This window comes from Vidua macroura, assembly GCF_024509145.1.
Source record: "Vidua macroura isolate BioBank_ID:100142 chromosome W unlocalized genomic scaffold, ASM2450914v1 whyW_random_scaffold_38, whole genome shotgun sequence".
NCBI lineage: Eukaryota > Metazoa > Chordata > Aves > Passeriformes > Viduidae > Vidua > Vidua macroura.
In genome coordinates, this window is record NW_026530535.1 from 2,727,414 (window position 1) to 2,740,680 (window position 13,267).

Genomic DNA, 13,267 nt, shown 5'->3' on the forward strand with positions numbered 1-13,267 from the left:
AGCAGACGTCTGGTAAGTTGAAATCCCCCATGAGAACAAGGGCCAGCAATCGTGAGACTTCTCCCAGCTGCTTATAGAATATTTCATCTGCCTCCTCATGCTGGTTGAGTGGTCTGTAACAAACTCCCACCAGGATATCTGCCTTGTTGGCTTCACCCCTGATCCTTACCCATAAACACTTGACCCTTTCATCACCACTGGCAAGCTCTAGGCAGTCAAAACACTCCCTAACACACAGGGGCTACCCTGCTCTGCTACTTCTCTTGCCTTGCCTGTCCCTTCTGAAGAGTTTATAGGCATCCATTGTAGCATTCCAGTTGTGTAAGTCATCCCACCATGTCTCCATGATGGCAACTATATCATAGTGTTTTCCAGCTGTGCAATGTTTGTTGCTCCTCCTGTTTGTTGTCCATGCTACATGCATTGGTGTACATGCACTTCAGCTGGGCTATTGATCTGGCCATCTTTTTAGGGGGAGAAGCCCTCATTCCCATGTGATTCTTTTCAGGCACTTCCATAGTTTCTGATAAATCAATAACCCCTGTGTCTTTGCTGCCACATAGATCTCCATTCCCTACCTCCACTGAGATGGCAGAGCAAAGGACCTTGCTAGCACACCCCTCAGTCACATGCCTCCCCCCCCGCCCTTCCCCCAGCTTACCTGTAGCAAGCTTGGTTTTATCCCTTTCCTCCTTCAAAGACTGTTTAAAGCTCTTTCAATGAGCCCTGCTAACTCCTGTGCAAAGATCCTTTTCTCCCTTTGAGACAGGTGAACCCAGCAGGCCTGGTGTTGTATAGACTGACCCATTGTCACGGTTTCACTTCCATGTCAAACCACGACACCCATGATCAAGGACCCCCAAAGTTCTGCCAGTGACACCACACTTGGTGCCAGGTATTGAATTGCTGGCTCTTCCTGATTCTTCCTTATTCATTTCTTGTGACTGGAAGGATAGAGGAGAACACTACTTGTGCCTCTGATCCCTTAAGCAGTCGTCTCAGTGCCCTGAAGTCTCTCCTGATTGCCCTCAGACTTCTTGTTGCAACCTCATTGCTGCATACCTGAAAAATCAATACTGGATAATAATCTGAGGGCTGTACTGGGTAGGAAGCTTTCTCTTCACATCTTTAATGCCCCAGGGAGGCAGCAGACTTCCTTAAGGAGTGGGTCTGATCTTTATATGGTACCTTCTGTTCCCCTCAGAAGGGAGTCTACTATCAGAATAACCTGTATTTTTTTTCTTTATGCAATGCTGTTGTCACAGGTGTTATTTATCATTCTTGCAGTAAAATAGCTAGTAAATTCAAGGGAAGGAGAGAGGGTGTGTGGGGAAAGGGACTTGTTTATTAACTCTGCTCATTTTGGTGAAGCATAAAATAAGCTAATAGATATCATTAAGAAGAAAGCATATTTAAAATTTCCAAGTTGACTTCGTAGACAAAAGTGGGACCTGCTTACTGAAACTTTTTGTGTGGCTTCCATCTCATTACTATCTCTGCCAATTCTTCAATAACTGAGAGGTTTTCAGATTGTGTTTTATAGTCTTCCCTATGAGAAAAGAATACATTATTGCATGAGCAAGGTGAAGTTTTGGGAGGTAAGCTGGCCTCTGTTAAATCAAATTAAAAATACTAATCTGATCATCATATCTCTGTGTGTTTCAGTACTAAACATGAGTATTTGTCTCTTATCAAGCTGTAAATAAAACACTCTCAAAGACAAATGTTAGGCAACTGCAATGGACAAAATACAGAAAGTTTGTGTTAAAGAAAATCTTTGCTTTCTTCTGTTAGAAGTGAAGGTTAAAGATACTGATCTGAAATAAGGATTGGTTTTACTTGAGCCTGGATTATTCATATATATTTAATTATTAGCATGAGAGTCTTGAAAGTTTGGGGGTCAGTCTTAGTAGCTGAGAAGGGTAAAGAAACTTAAATGGCATTTAAGACTGCTTTGAGATTGGCCTTTTGATATTCTGCCCTCAAGAGCTTCATTTGGAGGCTAAACAACTACGTTATGATGAAAGGGATGTTGATGGATTCTATTTCCAGGTTATTTTACTGGCAGGGAAAATGTTGCAGACTCAATCTTAATTACAATAAATAAAAGTCATTACTTTGAGCACATCTTTTTTTTTCTTTTTTTTTTTTTTTTATTATTAAATCTCTGCAAGTTTTAAGAGAAAATATTTGGTAGAGTCCACCCAATGTCTAGAATAATTACATTTGTTTAAAAGCAGTGAGTATCAAGTTAACTCATCAGATTCTCAACTGTCTTTCTATTTGTTTGACTTAAGCATATCTTTTTTATTTGCAGTTTGAGAAATTATCTGAAAATGTAGTGTTTATACTGAATTAAACATAGATTTATGCTGCAGGAGTTAAATATACATGTTGGGTGTGATGCATGAAAGACGAGACACACTAGCAGAGGTGCAAGTGAATCTTATTTATTCACAAAGCACATTAGGTTTTATACCCCTAAAGCAAATGCTATATTTAGCTACAGGCTAAAAGTTTAATCACAGTTCTACAATAAATCTGTCCTCTTGATATCTTCTATTATTGTTTCCAGAGTCACAGGCCAGTAGACCATGAAGACCATTCTGTTTGAATTTCTTCACATTCTAGTAGAAATGGTGTCTTGTTCCTGTTCAACCCATTCAACCTGTTCAGAGACACGGGTCAGCTGCCACCACTGCTATTCTCTGTGTAACTCTTTCCTGCTAACATCCCTCAAGCAAACATTTGTTACCCCAACATTTCCCCCTTCTCTTTTTCTTGACGTCATGTACAAAGCAAGTGCAATCATAACTTGTTTTTGTGTGCCTTTAACAGCTCTGATTTTTTTTTTGAAAAGGACAAGACAGAAAATTAAAAAATATATCACTGCCAGACAATCCAATAAACCCCCAAACTTGTAAATTTATTCCTGAAAACCAATTTTTCTGATTTAGCCAAGAGAGATAATTTTTTTAAGTCTGTCAGTACCTTTTGTTCTGCCAGTTTGCAAAGCTCTGAGTTGATCTTTTAACTGAGTGTGACATGAGTGAATATCTTGTCTTAAAGTTTTATCAAAGGCTCCTTGGAGGTGGTTTTTGACTGTTTGCCAGTTTTGTTCCGTTTCGTTCCATGAAAGAGGAGTGACACATAGTGAGTTATGAATGTGTTCCCAATTGCAATGTAAGGATATGTGGGTTTTTTGAGTCTCAACTCTTTTGCCAATCCACAAAAGAGCGCTTTCCAAGACATCTAATCTGGTCATTATTTCCTTGTCACTTTGCTCTTATGTTTGTAACTCTTTCATAATATTGGTTAAGGCTTGTCCCACAGTGTGGGCAGTTTGAATGGAATTAGTTAAAGCTGCAACAGCCACAAAGGCTGTAGTTTATATTATTACAGCAGAAATTATGGCAAAAATCAACCAACCCAGAAATTTGTGAACTCGTTTCTTACTCTTTTGGATTTCCTCTTGGAATAGTTGAGCCAATTGTGAAAGACCATCTTGTCCTTCCCAAGTCCGAGTCAGATTTACAGGTACCCAAATTTCCAGTTTTCTTTTAAAGGGAAGAACAGAAAAATTATTCGTCTTTTCATTGGTTACACATGATTTAAAGACAAAAGAATTAGCAGATAAAAAATACAAACCATTCCTATATTCAATTGAAAGATCATTAGCTAAAGCAAAAACATACAGGTGTGAAGTACAAGTCATTAGTGATTGTTTCTTTGGCAATGTCAAATTTCTGATGGTACGGTTCTTAACCAAGTTCACCTGATATACCGTATTACCAAAAGCAGGTAACAACATCTTCCAGAAATGCTTTTGAACACGTGATTGATTACTATCTAGATAATACTGAATCAATGATCTGGCCATTCCACCATCATGCCAAACAATACTGCAGTTTGCCTTTTGGAACGGGAGGATGGTTATATTTGTCCCCTTTTCTCTAAGGACACCATGTAGTCCCCAGTCAATTACTCTCCCATACTGTAAGAATTGTTGTTGTAGTTGTTGTCCTATACATGATGTCCATTCCAAATGTCGTAAATTGGAAATGGATGTAAAACAACATTTGGGAAAATGAGGTGTAGTGGCATCTACAGAATTGTTGGAGGTAGACAGAATGGTCAGCAATGTAATAGCAGTCAAAGTTTTTACCATTCCCGAGGATACATATATTAAATGTAATTGCATAGAAAAATTAGCACAAGGTAAGGAGAAAAAGGTGTTTGTTTGATTCCACATTAAGCATGTAGGCAGTAAATCAGTAACATAAGAAGCATTGGTAACACGTGTATTTACAACATCCTGATCTAGGGGAGGAAGCCAAGTTCCTCCTACCCATTTCATTCCATTGTTGATGAGGGGAGGTTCTGGATCCCACCAGTTCAGAGGGCAAAACAGTGGTGGCTCAAGAATGTGTGCCCAGTAGATTCTTCCTTCCACCACTTGATGGCAGTATAGCAGTAGAAGGACAGCAAGATTCACTGTTGTCATCCTTAGCTGCATTTGATGTATCTCACCAGAAGCCAATATGGTCCTGTGGGCAAAGAAACACACCCATAACCTCTCCCCCAAGCTAACAGTGGAACTGGACCTTTCCACTGACCGCTGTGTACATCTTTGTATGTAGCTTCTGGGTGAACTCCTTCTCCATCAGTTGTCTGACCTAGGTGCCTTTGATGTGCCATTAGGTCATCCCTAGTGGAAAGATTCAAAAAATTTAAAACATAGGTTGCTTTGTTAAGCTGCTCTTGAGGTATGGAGCATACCTACCAGATTTCCCCTTTTTTGTTTCTGTAGCATGTTTTTCAATGTGTAATGTGCCATTTCCACTATGACTTGCCCTGTTGGAGAATGGGCAATACCTGCAACATGTTGGATCCCCCAACTGTGGAAAAAATCTTGTGTTTTTCAACGTGTATGTGCAGGTCCGTTATCTACTTTTATCTGTTGAAGGACCCCCATAGTAGTAAAAGTATGCAGCCAATGTCAGGTGGCATCTCTCGATTTCTCACCTTTGTGAGCTGATGCTACTATGAAACCTGAAAAAGTATCAATGGAAATATGCACATATTTTAAAATCCCAAAACTCGATATGTGGGTAACATCTGTTTGCCAAATGTCATTAGGTTTTAATCCTCGTGGGTTTGTATCTAATGTTTGTGGTAAGAAAAAAGTCTGCTGACATTGTGAACAAGTATTCACTATATCTCAATCTTGTTGCAAGGTCAAGCCAAATTGTTTAGCCAATGCTTGGACATTTTGATGACAGAAATCATGAAAAATTTTTGCCTGCCCTAACTTTTGTGGTATAGTGACTTGTCATGGCAAGAGCATCTGCTATTGCATTACCTTCCACTTTAGGGCCAGGCAGACTGGTGTGTGATCTAAGGTGCAGAATGTAATATTCATGAGACCTGTGAAGTAAAAAGTTATACAAAGTGATTAATAATACAAAAAGATCTTTGTTAGAAACTTCCTTCAAGAATGAATGCTCTGTTCTCTTGATGATTCCTGTAACATAAAGAGAATCACAAACAATGTTAATATGTTTCTGTGAAAAGTGATTAAATGCTTCTACCACGGCCACTAGTTTGACTAACTGGGTAGATCTGGGTTGGAAGGTTATTAAGTGTTTCCACTGTCCTGTATCATTTCTCCTCAGGGTCACAGCTTTGTATGTTTTCCCTGATCCATCAGTGAAAACAGTTTTTGCATCAGGGATAGGTGTCTTTGTAAGTGACGCAGTTGGAAGGGAAGTTCTTTGAAATATTGCAACAATGCATGTCAAGGCACTGAGTGAATAAACTGTCCATTATAGTCTGCAAGAGCAATTTGAAATGACAGTGAATCCTTGAAAAGATTCTCTAATTCTGCTGCAGTAATAGCGAGATGTACTACTGCCGGATCATATCCTATCAGGCTCTTACATCAGAGTCGTCCCATCAACAGCAGTCAAATAATTATTTCAAGTTGAATGATTATAGTTTTTGAAAAGGTGTGTGGCAAGAAAATCCATTTTAATAACCAGAGATGATGTTCTTGCACATCACGTTGGCCAATAAGAGCATAGGGTTGGAAAAATTGTAAAATCAGGATCAGCCACAATGGCATATCTGGCTTTTGATATGTGGCAAAGGACTTATTGATTTTATCACTTATACTCTCTAAAGTCTTTTGGGCAGTTCTTGTCAATTGCCTAAGAGAAGAGAGATCTGGGTCCCCTTTTAACAATTGAAATAAAGGAGATAATTCTTCTGTTGTAATTCTCAGCAGATGGTGAATCCAATTAATGGTGCCCAATAACTTTTGCAAGTCATTCAGCATGTGTATGTTGGTTTTTAAAGTTACCAGCTGTGGAGTGACTGTTGTTTTGAGTAGTTTAAAGCCCAAGTATTTCCAAGGAGGTTCTGTTTGAATTTTGTCTGTGGCTATGCACAGACCTCTGCTGGTCAGTGTCATTTTTAAAGCTGCAAAACAATCACTCAATAACGTTATGCTGTCGGAGGCAATTAAAATATCATTCATATAGTGATACAGCAAAATAGATGGATATTTTTGCCATATTGGTTGTGTTGCTGAATGGATGCCAAACTGACAAATAGTTGGACTGTTTTTCATACCCTGGGATAGGACAACCCAGTGGTATTGTTCCATGGGGGTTTCATGATTGACAGATGGTAAAGAAAAGGCAAATTTAGGTGCGCCTCCAGGATGTAAAGGAATTGTGAGAAAACAGTGCCTTAAATCAATTATTGCCAATTCCCAATCTTCTGGAATAATTGTGGGACTAGGTATTCCTGGTTGTAATGACCCCATAAGTGACATGGCTGCATTGACTACCCTGAGATCCTGTAAAAGTCTCCACTTTCCTGATTTCTTAGGGATAATGAAAATAGGTGTATTCCATGGGCTGGTGGAAGGGACTATGTGACCCAATTGTAATTGTTCCTGTAGAAGGATTCGGCCTTGATGAAGCTGCTCACCTCTTAGGGGCCACTGATTGATCCAGATGGGCTTTTCTGTAAGCCAGATCAGTTTCAAGAGTGGCATTTCATCGGTGGCCCCTATCAAATATGCGCTGTAATGATCAAGACCCACTGAGTCAGTAGATCTGGCCCCCACAAAGTGCCCAGGATCAGAGTACATACGGCTGCAAGGTGGCTATCTTGCCTTCTGGTCCAACGATGCATAGGTCTTTGGCCGATCGCCACAGTATCTGTTGTTCGCCAAGTCCAACGACAATCGCTGTAGAGGGTGCCACGGGCCAGTCAGGAGGCCACTCCTTCTGTGCTGTGATGGATACATTGGCTCCAGTATCAACCAGTCCTGTAAAAGACTTAGAGTCTATTTGGCAGGTGAGTAATGGCTGTTGTGTTCCAGTTACTTTGGACCAAAAGATCTGAGGAACATCTGTGCTTCCAAAGCTCCCATTGTTTCGTTGCTGCTGCAATATTGGCACTGGACAAGAAATTGCTGGCAACGGTATGACTTATGCCAAGTGACTCCCCTGAGGCATGGCACAAGGGAGGTTAGGAGCCCAAGCCATAATTTTAATTTTCCCTTTCTAATTTGCATCAGTAATTCCCAGTAAAATAAACAGTCCAGTTTGAGTGGTAGAAGAACAACCCAATAATAAAGCGTGAGTTTGAAATGGTAGTGGACCAAAACCAGCAGTGGGTAATAGATGAACAGAAGTGTAATTTAAGACTGTGGTAGAGCTGATGGTCAGGTCCAGGCTGGAACTGCCTGGGGTGCCCCTTGCCAGACCTGAATTTGCATTGGAGGTTGGCTGAAGTGGGCCCTGCTGGGTTGAGGGACAGCAGCCTGCACGCCCCTGTTCGAGTTTCCCTGTTTTTGGAGTGGGTTGCCATCCTTGTCGTACTTAGAGTGGCATTTGTTACTCCAATGAAAGCCTTTTCTGCAGCAAGGGCAGGGTTTGTTTGGCTTTTTTATTAGTTTTCTGTCCCTTTGGGCATTGCTTTCTAACATGCCCTTCTTCTCTGCATGCAAAGCATTTAACAGCTGCTTTAGCTGCCTGCCATTGCTGAGCGATTGCTGGAGCAATTGGTTCTGCTCTATATTGTTCTGAGCTGATATTAGCACATGCTTTGATGCAATCAGCAAGTTCAACATCTGTATGGTTGCATATCAGATCTTTTACAGTCATTAGCATTCTCATAAGCAAGGGATTTTAAAACAGCATCGGCTGTTGCTTGCATTTCAATTTGGCGCCTGATGGCTGATTGCAATTGATCAATAAGGGTAATATATGGTTCCTAGGGAGCTTGACGAATGGCGGCAAAACCAGGCTCTAAATATTTTGTATCAGGTACCTTTTGTAGTGCACACAAGGCGATAACTGTGCTTTGTTCCCAAGCCTGCGGTTGTAATTGGAGTTGAGCACAAGCAGTAGCATACATGCTGGTACCCAGAGAGCTGGGGTGCCGTGATATTAATTTTTGGGTGCTGATTACCGTTATTCAATGCCTGGGTTTGAGCCAAATCTATGAATTCTGTCCACCACACAGAGGATTGCCCACCCCCCCATTAAAACTGTTTTAAAGTGAAATTTCCAGTCTACCAGTAACATGGTATGCAATTCAGTTATAGCATCTATTAAATTCACAGTAAAGGAGGAATGCAAGCCGTTTTCCTTCACCAATTTCCTTAGTTCTTTAACCATTTCTTATGACAACGTTTCATGATGTGGATTTTGATTGCAATATATAACAGGCATTGCTTGTAAAAATTCAGTATGTCCTTCCTGTAAAGCCCTTCTGTGGTAGCTATGTATAAACCTTTCTGGCTTGGGATCAGTGGGTGAAATGTCCTCATAATTGTGAGAGGAAATAGATGTGGCATGAGAAGGAGGGTGGGTAGGTGAGATGGTTGCAGCCACTTTTCGGTATGCTGTCTGTAATATTTCTTCCATGCTAGAAGCGGTGACTGCCATGGCACGTACAGGGGTTAGAGGAGGGTATAAATCTGGTTCTTGTTCAGGGTCGACTGGTCTGGGATCAAAAGGATCCTGGCCTTCTGCATCACCCTCCTCAGAAGGAGAGGATAGCGGTGCATCTAAAAGGACACCATCCACTTCCTTAAATTGTTGCAAGGCAGAATAGATCACACGCCAAGTAACAATATCATCGGAGTGAACGTCATGGTGAATGACCTGACAAGTTTGTAAGCATTCACCAACTTTTTGCCAATTAATAAATTCATAAGAACCATCAGAGGGGTACCAGGGGCAATTTTGACGGATCCAGATGAGTAAAGATATGAGTTTTTGAGGTAGTACTTTAAATCCTTGCTCCCTGGTAATGGGCAACAAAGTCTTTATGAAGTTTGTGAGATTTGGTTGTGCTTTGGCCCATGATTAAAGACAAAATTACTTCCTGACTGCTTGCTTTGGCTAACCTTGGTCTATAGCCAGTGATGATAGGAGCTCCTCAGTGATTGATCAGGCACAACCAGCTGATTCAGTTGGGGTGCATCACCGGACTGGATGACCACAGCAGTATTCAGGCCACGTTGGGTGCCATTTGTGATGTATGAAAGATGAGACACACTAGCAGAGGTGCAAGTGAATCTTATTTATTCACAAAGTGCATCAGGTTTTATACCCCTAAAGCAAATGCTATATTTAGCTACAGGCTAAAAGCTTAATCACAGTTATACAATGAATCTGCTCTCTTGACATCTTCTATTATTGTTTCCAGAGTCACAGGCCAGTAGACCATGAAGACCATTCTGTTTTAAATTTCTTCACATTCTAGTAGAAATGGTGTTGTTATTGTTCGGCCCATTCAACCTGTTCAGAGACATGGGTCAGCTGCTGCTGCTGCTGTTCCCTGTGTAACTTTTTCCTGCTAACATCCCTCAAGCAAACATTTGATACCACAACATTGGAAGTTACATTACAAATAGAAACATTTGAGGTAATTAATTTGTATTTGATTCATGCAGTTAAACCCAGTCATGTAATTCACAATGCTAATTCACAGCTCAATTATTTTTTACTTTCATTGTGACATCTCTAATTGCAGCACAATGATTTGCTATGTTCTACTACATAAAAACAATCTGAAGCTTGTATCTAAAATCTGTTTATATCAGCTATTTATTTAAAGACTATGACATATTCACTAGAAACACTGGAAAATGCTTGCAAGTACACCTTTTATAGTGGATGTGCTAGAATAATTTTATTTTCATAATAAAGATAAATCAGAGTACTTATTAGCATGTGTGTTTTGGGAAGTGAAAGTAATTTCTGTATTTGAGGTTTCCACAATCTATTTGCTTCAGTTGCTTGTAGATAAATTTTCAATATTTCTCTCTCACTTGAAGTAGTTGCATAAGGTGCAATGATGGGGGAGGGACTTGATGATCTTCAAGGTCTTTTCCAACCTTAACAATTCTATGGTTCTAATGAGGGTTAGGACTGCCCTTTGCAATGACAACGGACTGTTGCCTTGTGTCAACTTGTCACGAATCCTGATTTAGGATCCTGCCAACGATGCCATTTTGTTGTTAATGGGCAATTTAGATTGCTTAAAGACCTGCAGTCTAAGGTATCGACAAAGGTGGCTTTATTGAAATATGATGCTATAATAGTGTAACTTAACAAAGTTTGATGGCAAGGTTTGCTCTATTACTGTACTGCACAAAGGATTTAACAGTGGTTCAAAACTACCAAGACGGAATCAAAGTTACCAAGGTAAAAACTTAGTGCTCTATATTAGAAGATGTACAGTTGGTAAGAGGTCTCAACCTTGAGTAGCAACCTGGAGAGACATCCCAGCCCAAGGGGCGATCACTGCCATGCAGTCAGCTACTTAGCAGGGACAGCTCAAAGAAGGCTCACTTACGCTGTCATATTTATGGAATAAAGTGGTTGGCTTGTATTCAATTCTCATAAAATGTGAAAAGTATGTATGAGACTCCTTGTACTACCTGCTATTCATGTGTTAATCACATGATTGGTGTTCCAAGCACATATGCATTGATGCTTACTGGGTCACTCTGCCCCTTTGTAGGTTTTCAGAGAACAGATAAGAACTAGATAAACTCTTGGCCTGTCTACAACTCAGGCCATTTATGTCCTTCTGAGCCTGTACCAAACTACTACTAGTTCAGTCAAGGAGTTGAGTGCATCCAACCTCTTGCTTCCAAGTGTTCAGACAGAACTTCCAAGAGGAAGGTAGGGTCTAGATCATGTGATGGCCTCGTGTTTGGCCTTAAATACCCTTTGGCCTTCCTGGGCCCTTCCCTCAGGTGGGACTTCTGGTCATTTGGCCACTCAGGAGCTGGGTTAGTATTACAGCCTGGGGTTCCCGGGGTCCATCCGACCCCGGCTGCCGTAGGTGTCCCGGATAGTGACGTCCAGCTAAGCACAACCTGTCCAGGTCCCTCAGGCAAGCTCCCAGCTGCAGGCAATCTTAGCAAGCAGCTCAGCTCTTAAGTGAGATCAGGTCTTTGGTGAATTCAGCTCTTCAGTGATTTCAGCTCTTTGCTTGCTAAGGTGCCCCGGGCAGACGCAGGGGGAGAGAGAGGAGAAGGCTGTATGAGGTTCCACAGCGGTGTCTTTATTGGCAGCTCCTGTGAAGGGTTTCAGTGACAGCTCTTCTGCCGAACTGGGCAGAAATGGGGGTTTATAAAGGGTACAGGGGTTTTAGGAATTGGTCCAATAGTAAGGGTCGAGGCAAATATGACCTATGGTCTTCTAGAGACATAACAAGGGTCCGAAGGCGGAAGAGGAGCTACTTTGGTCCACTCATGATGACTAGGCATTTCTTATTTTAGGCAAGTGACCGCCAGGAAGGCCTTGCAGGGCCTCTGATTGCTACAACTCCACTTTCTGTATTTAGTAAAAAGGCGTTCCCAATAGTTCTTTTAAACCAATGGACAAGGCATGAGAATATAGCTAATATACTGACAATTACAATGAAAATCCACAAAATTCCCTTAACCAAAGATGCAACCCATCCCATTAATCCCCATTGACCGAAAATGTCATTGACCCAGTCTGGGTTGTTTTCTACTTTTAAGTCCTTCACAAGTTCCTTCAGTTTCTGGATGTTTGAGTGGATGGATTCCAAGTGTGAAGAGCGATTGAAGCAACACATCCCTTCAAAGTCTTGGCAGCCAGTAGGAAGTCAATTGCTGCTCGATTTTGAAGTGATGCATGTCTTGTGGTTTCTTCTTCCTTTAAAAGATCGCTTAGGGTGGCAGATGTAGTGTTGGCTTGCTTATTGAGCCAGCACCCTAAGTGATTTATGTCACCAAGGGCTTTAGCTGCAGCTACCCATGGTAGGAATAGGGAGACTGCAACCTTTTTTTGTTTGTTCCAGTCATAAAATCTTGAATTGCAGTTTTCATCTAAGGATTGGGCTTTTGATAGGGAGATAGGGAATATAAGCAAAATTTGTTATCTTTATGGTGGGAGGGGAGGGTTTTCTCCCTTGTTCCTTTCCTCCTTTCCTTCCCCCCCCCCCCTTTTTTTTTTTTTCTCTATAAGCTAAGGATGGGGGAGTGGGGATACGGTTAGGGGTTTTTGGTAAGAGTTGAGAAAGGGAAGCAATAGGGTTTTTTAGGGTAAAAAAGGGGTAATAACATCATTCAGAGAACAATTTGTGTTCAGGCTGTGTCTGGCTTATGGCTTGACTGCTATAGCAGAATGTTGTTCAGCTTTCTGTTTTGTCTGCTGTCGTGTGATGGGACGGTCTTTTCTTCAGTATGTGGACATCCGGCGATGCCTTTGTCTCCAGGCAGAACTTGTCTGCTTTTGAGGAGGTCTTGTATTTGACTCAGGGGAATTCTTGTCACTGTTTGTGGGAGCAGCGTTTGCAGTGCCTAGGTAGGGTTTTATGCTTTTTCCTGGGTACAATCTTGGGCCAGATGGTAGTAGAACACACGCATACCCTCTACCCCAAGTAATCAACTGGAAAGGCCCAGCAATTTGATGTGTTTCTGGGTCCTTCACTAACACAGGTGGTTTCTCAGTGAGCTTTGCTTGGGTGGTATTTGCAAAGTGGCGAAGTATTGGCGGGTCAGGCTCTGATGTTGTACCATTTAGGAAATTGATGACGTAGAGAGCCTTTCAAAGTCTTTCAGTTGGAGATATGATTTTTTGTTTCTCTTCGCTGCTGATTGAGGGCTCTTTTGAGGGTTTGATATGTCCTCTCTACGACTGATTGTCCTGTGGGATTTGCTGGTATGCCTTTCTTGTGTTCTATTCCCCACTCACTGAAG

The 13,267-nt window shown here is 41.3% G+C and overlaps 2 protein-coding genes across 2 annotated transcripts in view; one reads left to right on the forward strand and one right to left on the reverse strand.

Annotated features, from left to right (window-relative positions):
• Positions 1–13,267, forward strand: part of LOC128822731 (F-BAR domain only protein 2-like) — a 195,170-nt gene that overhangs the window by 130,619 nt on the left and 51,284 nt on the right.
• LOC128822738 (uncharacterized) lies at positions 2,500–4,804 on the reverse strand. Its single transcript, XM_054004553.1, has 2 exons — positions 3,457–4,804; positions 2,500–2,668 (listed from the first exon to the last, which is right to left on the reverse strand). The coding sequence occupies exons 1-2, from the start codon at positions 4,514–4,516 to the stop codon at positions 2,664–2,666; spliced, it is 1,065 nt and encodes a 354-aa protein (XP_053860528.1). The 5' UTR covers positions 4,517–4,804; the 3' UTR covers positions 2,500–2,663.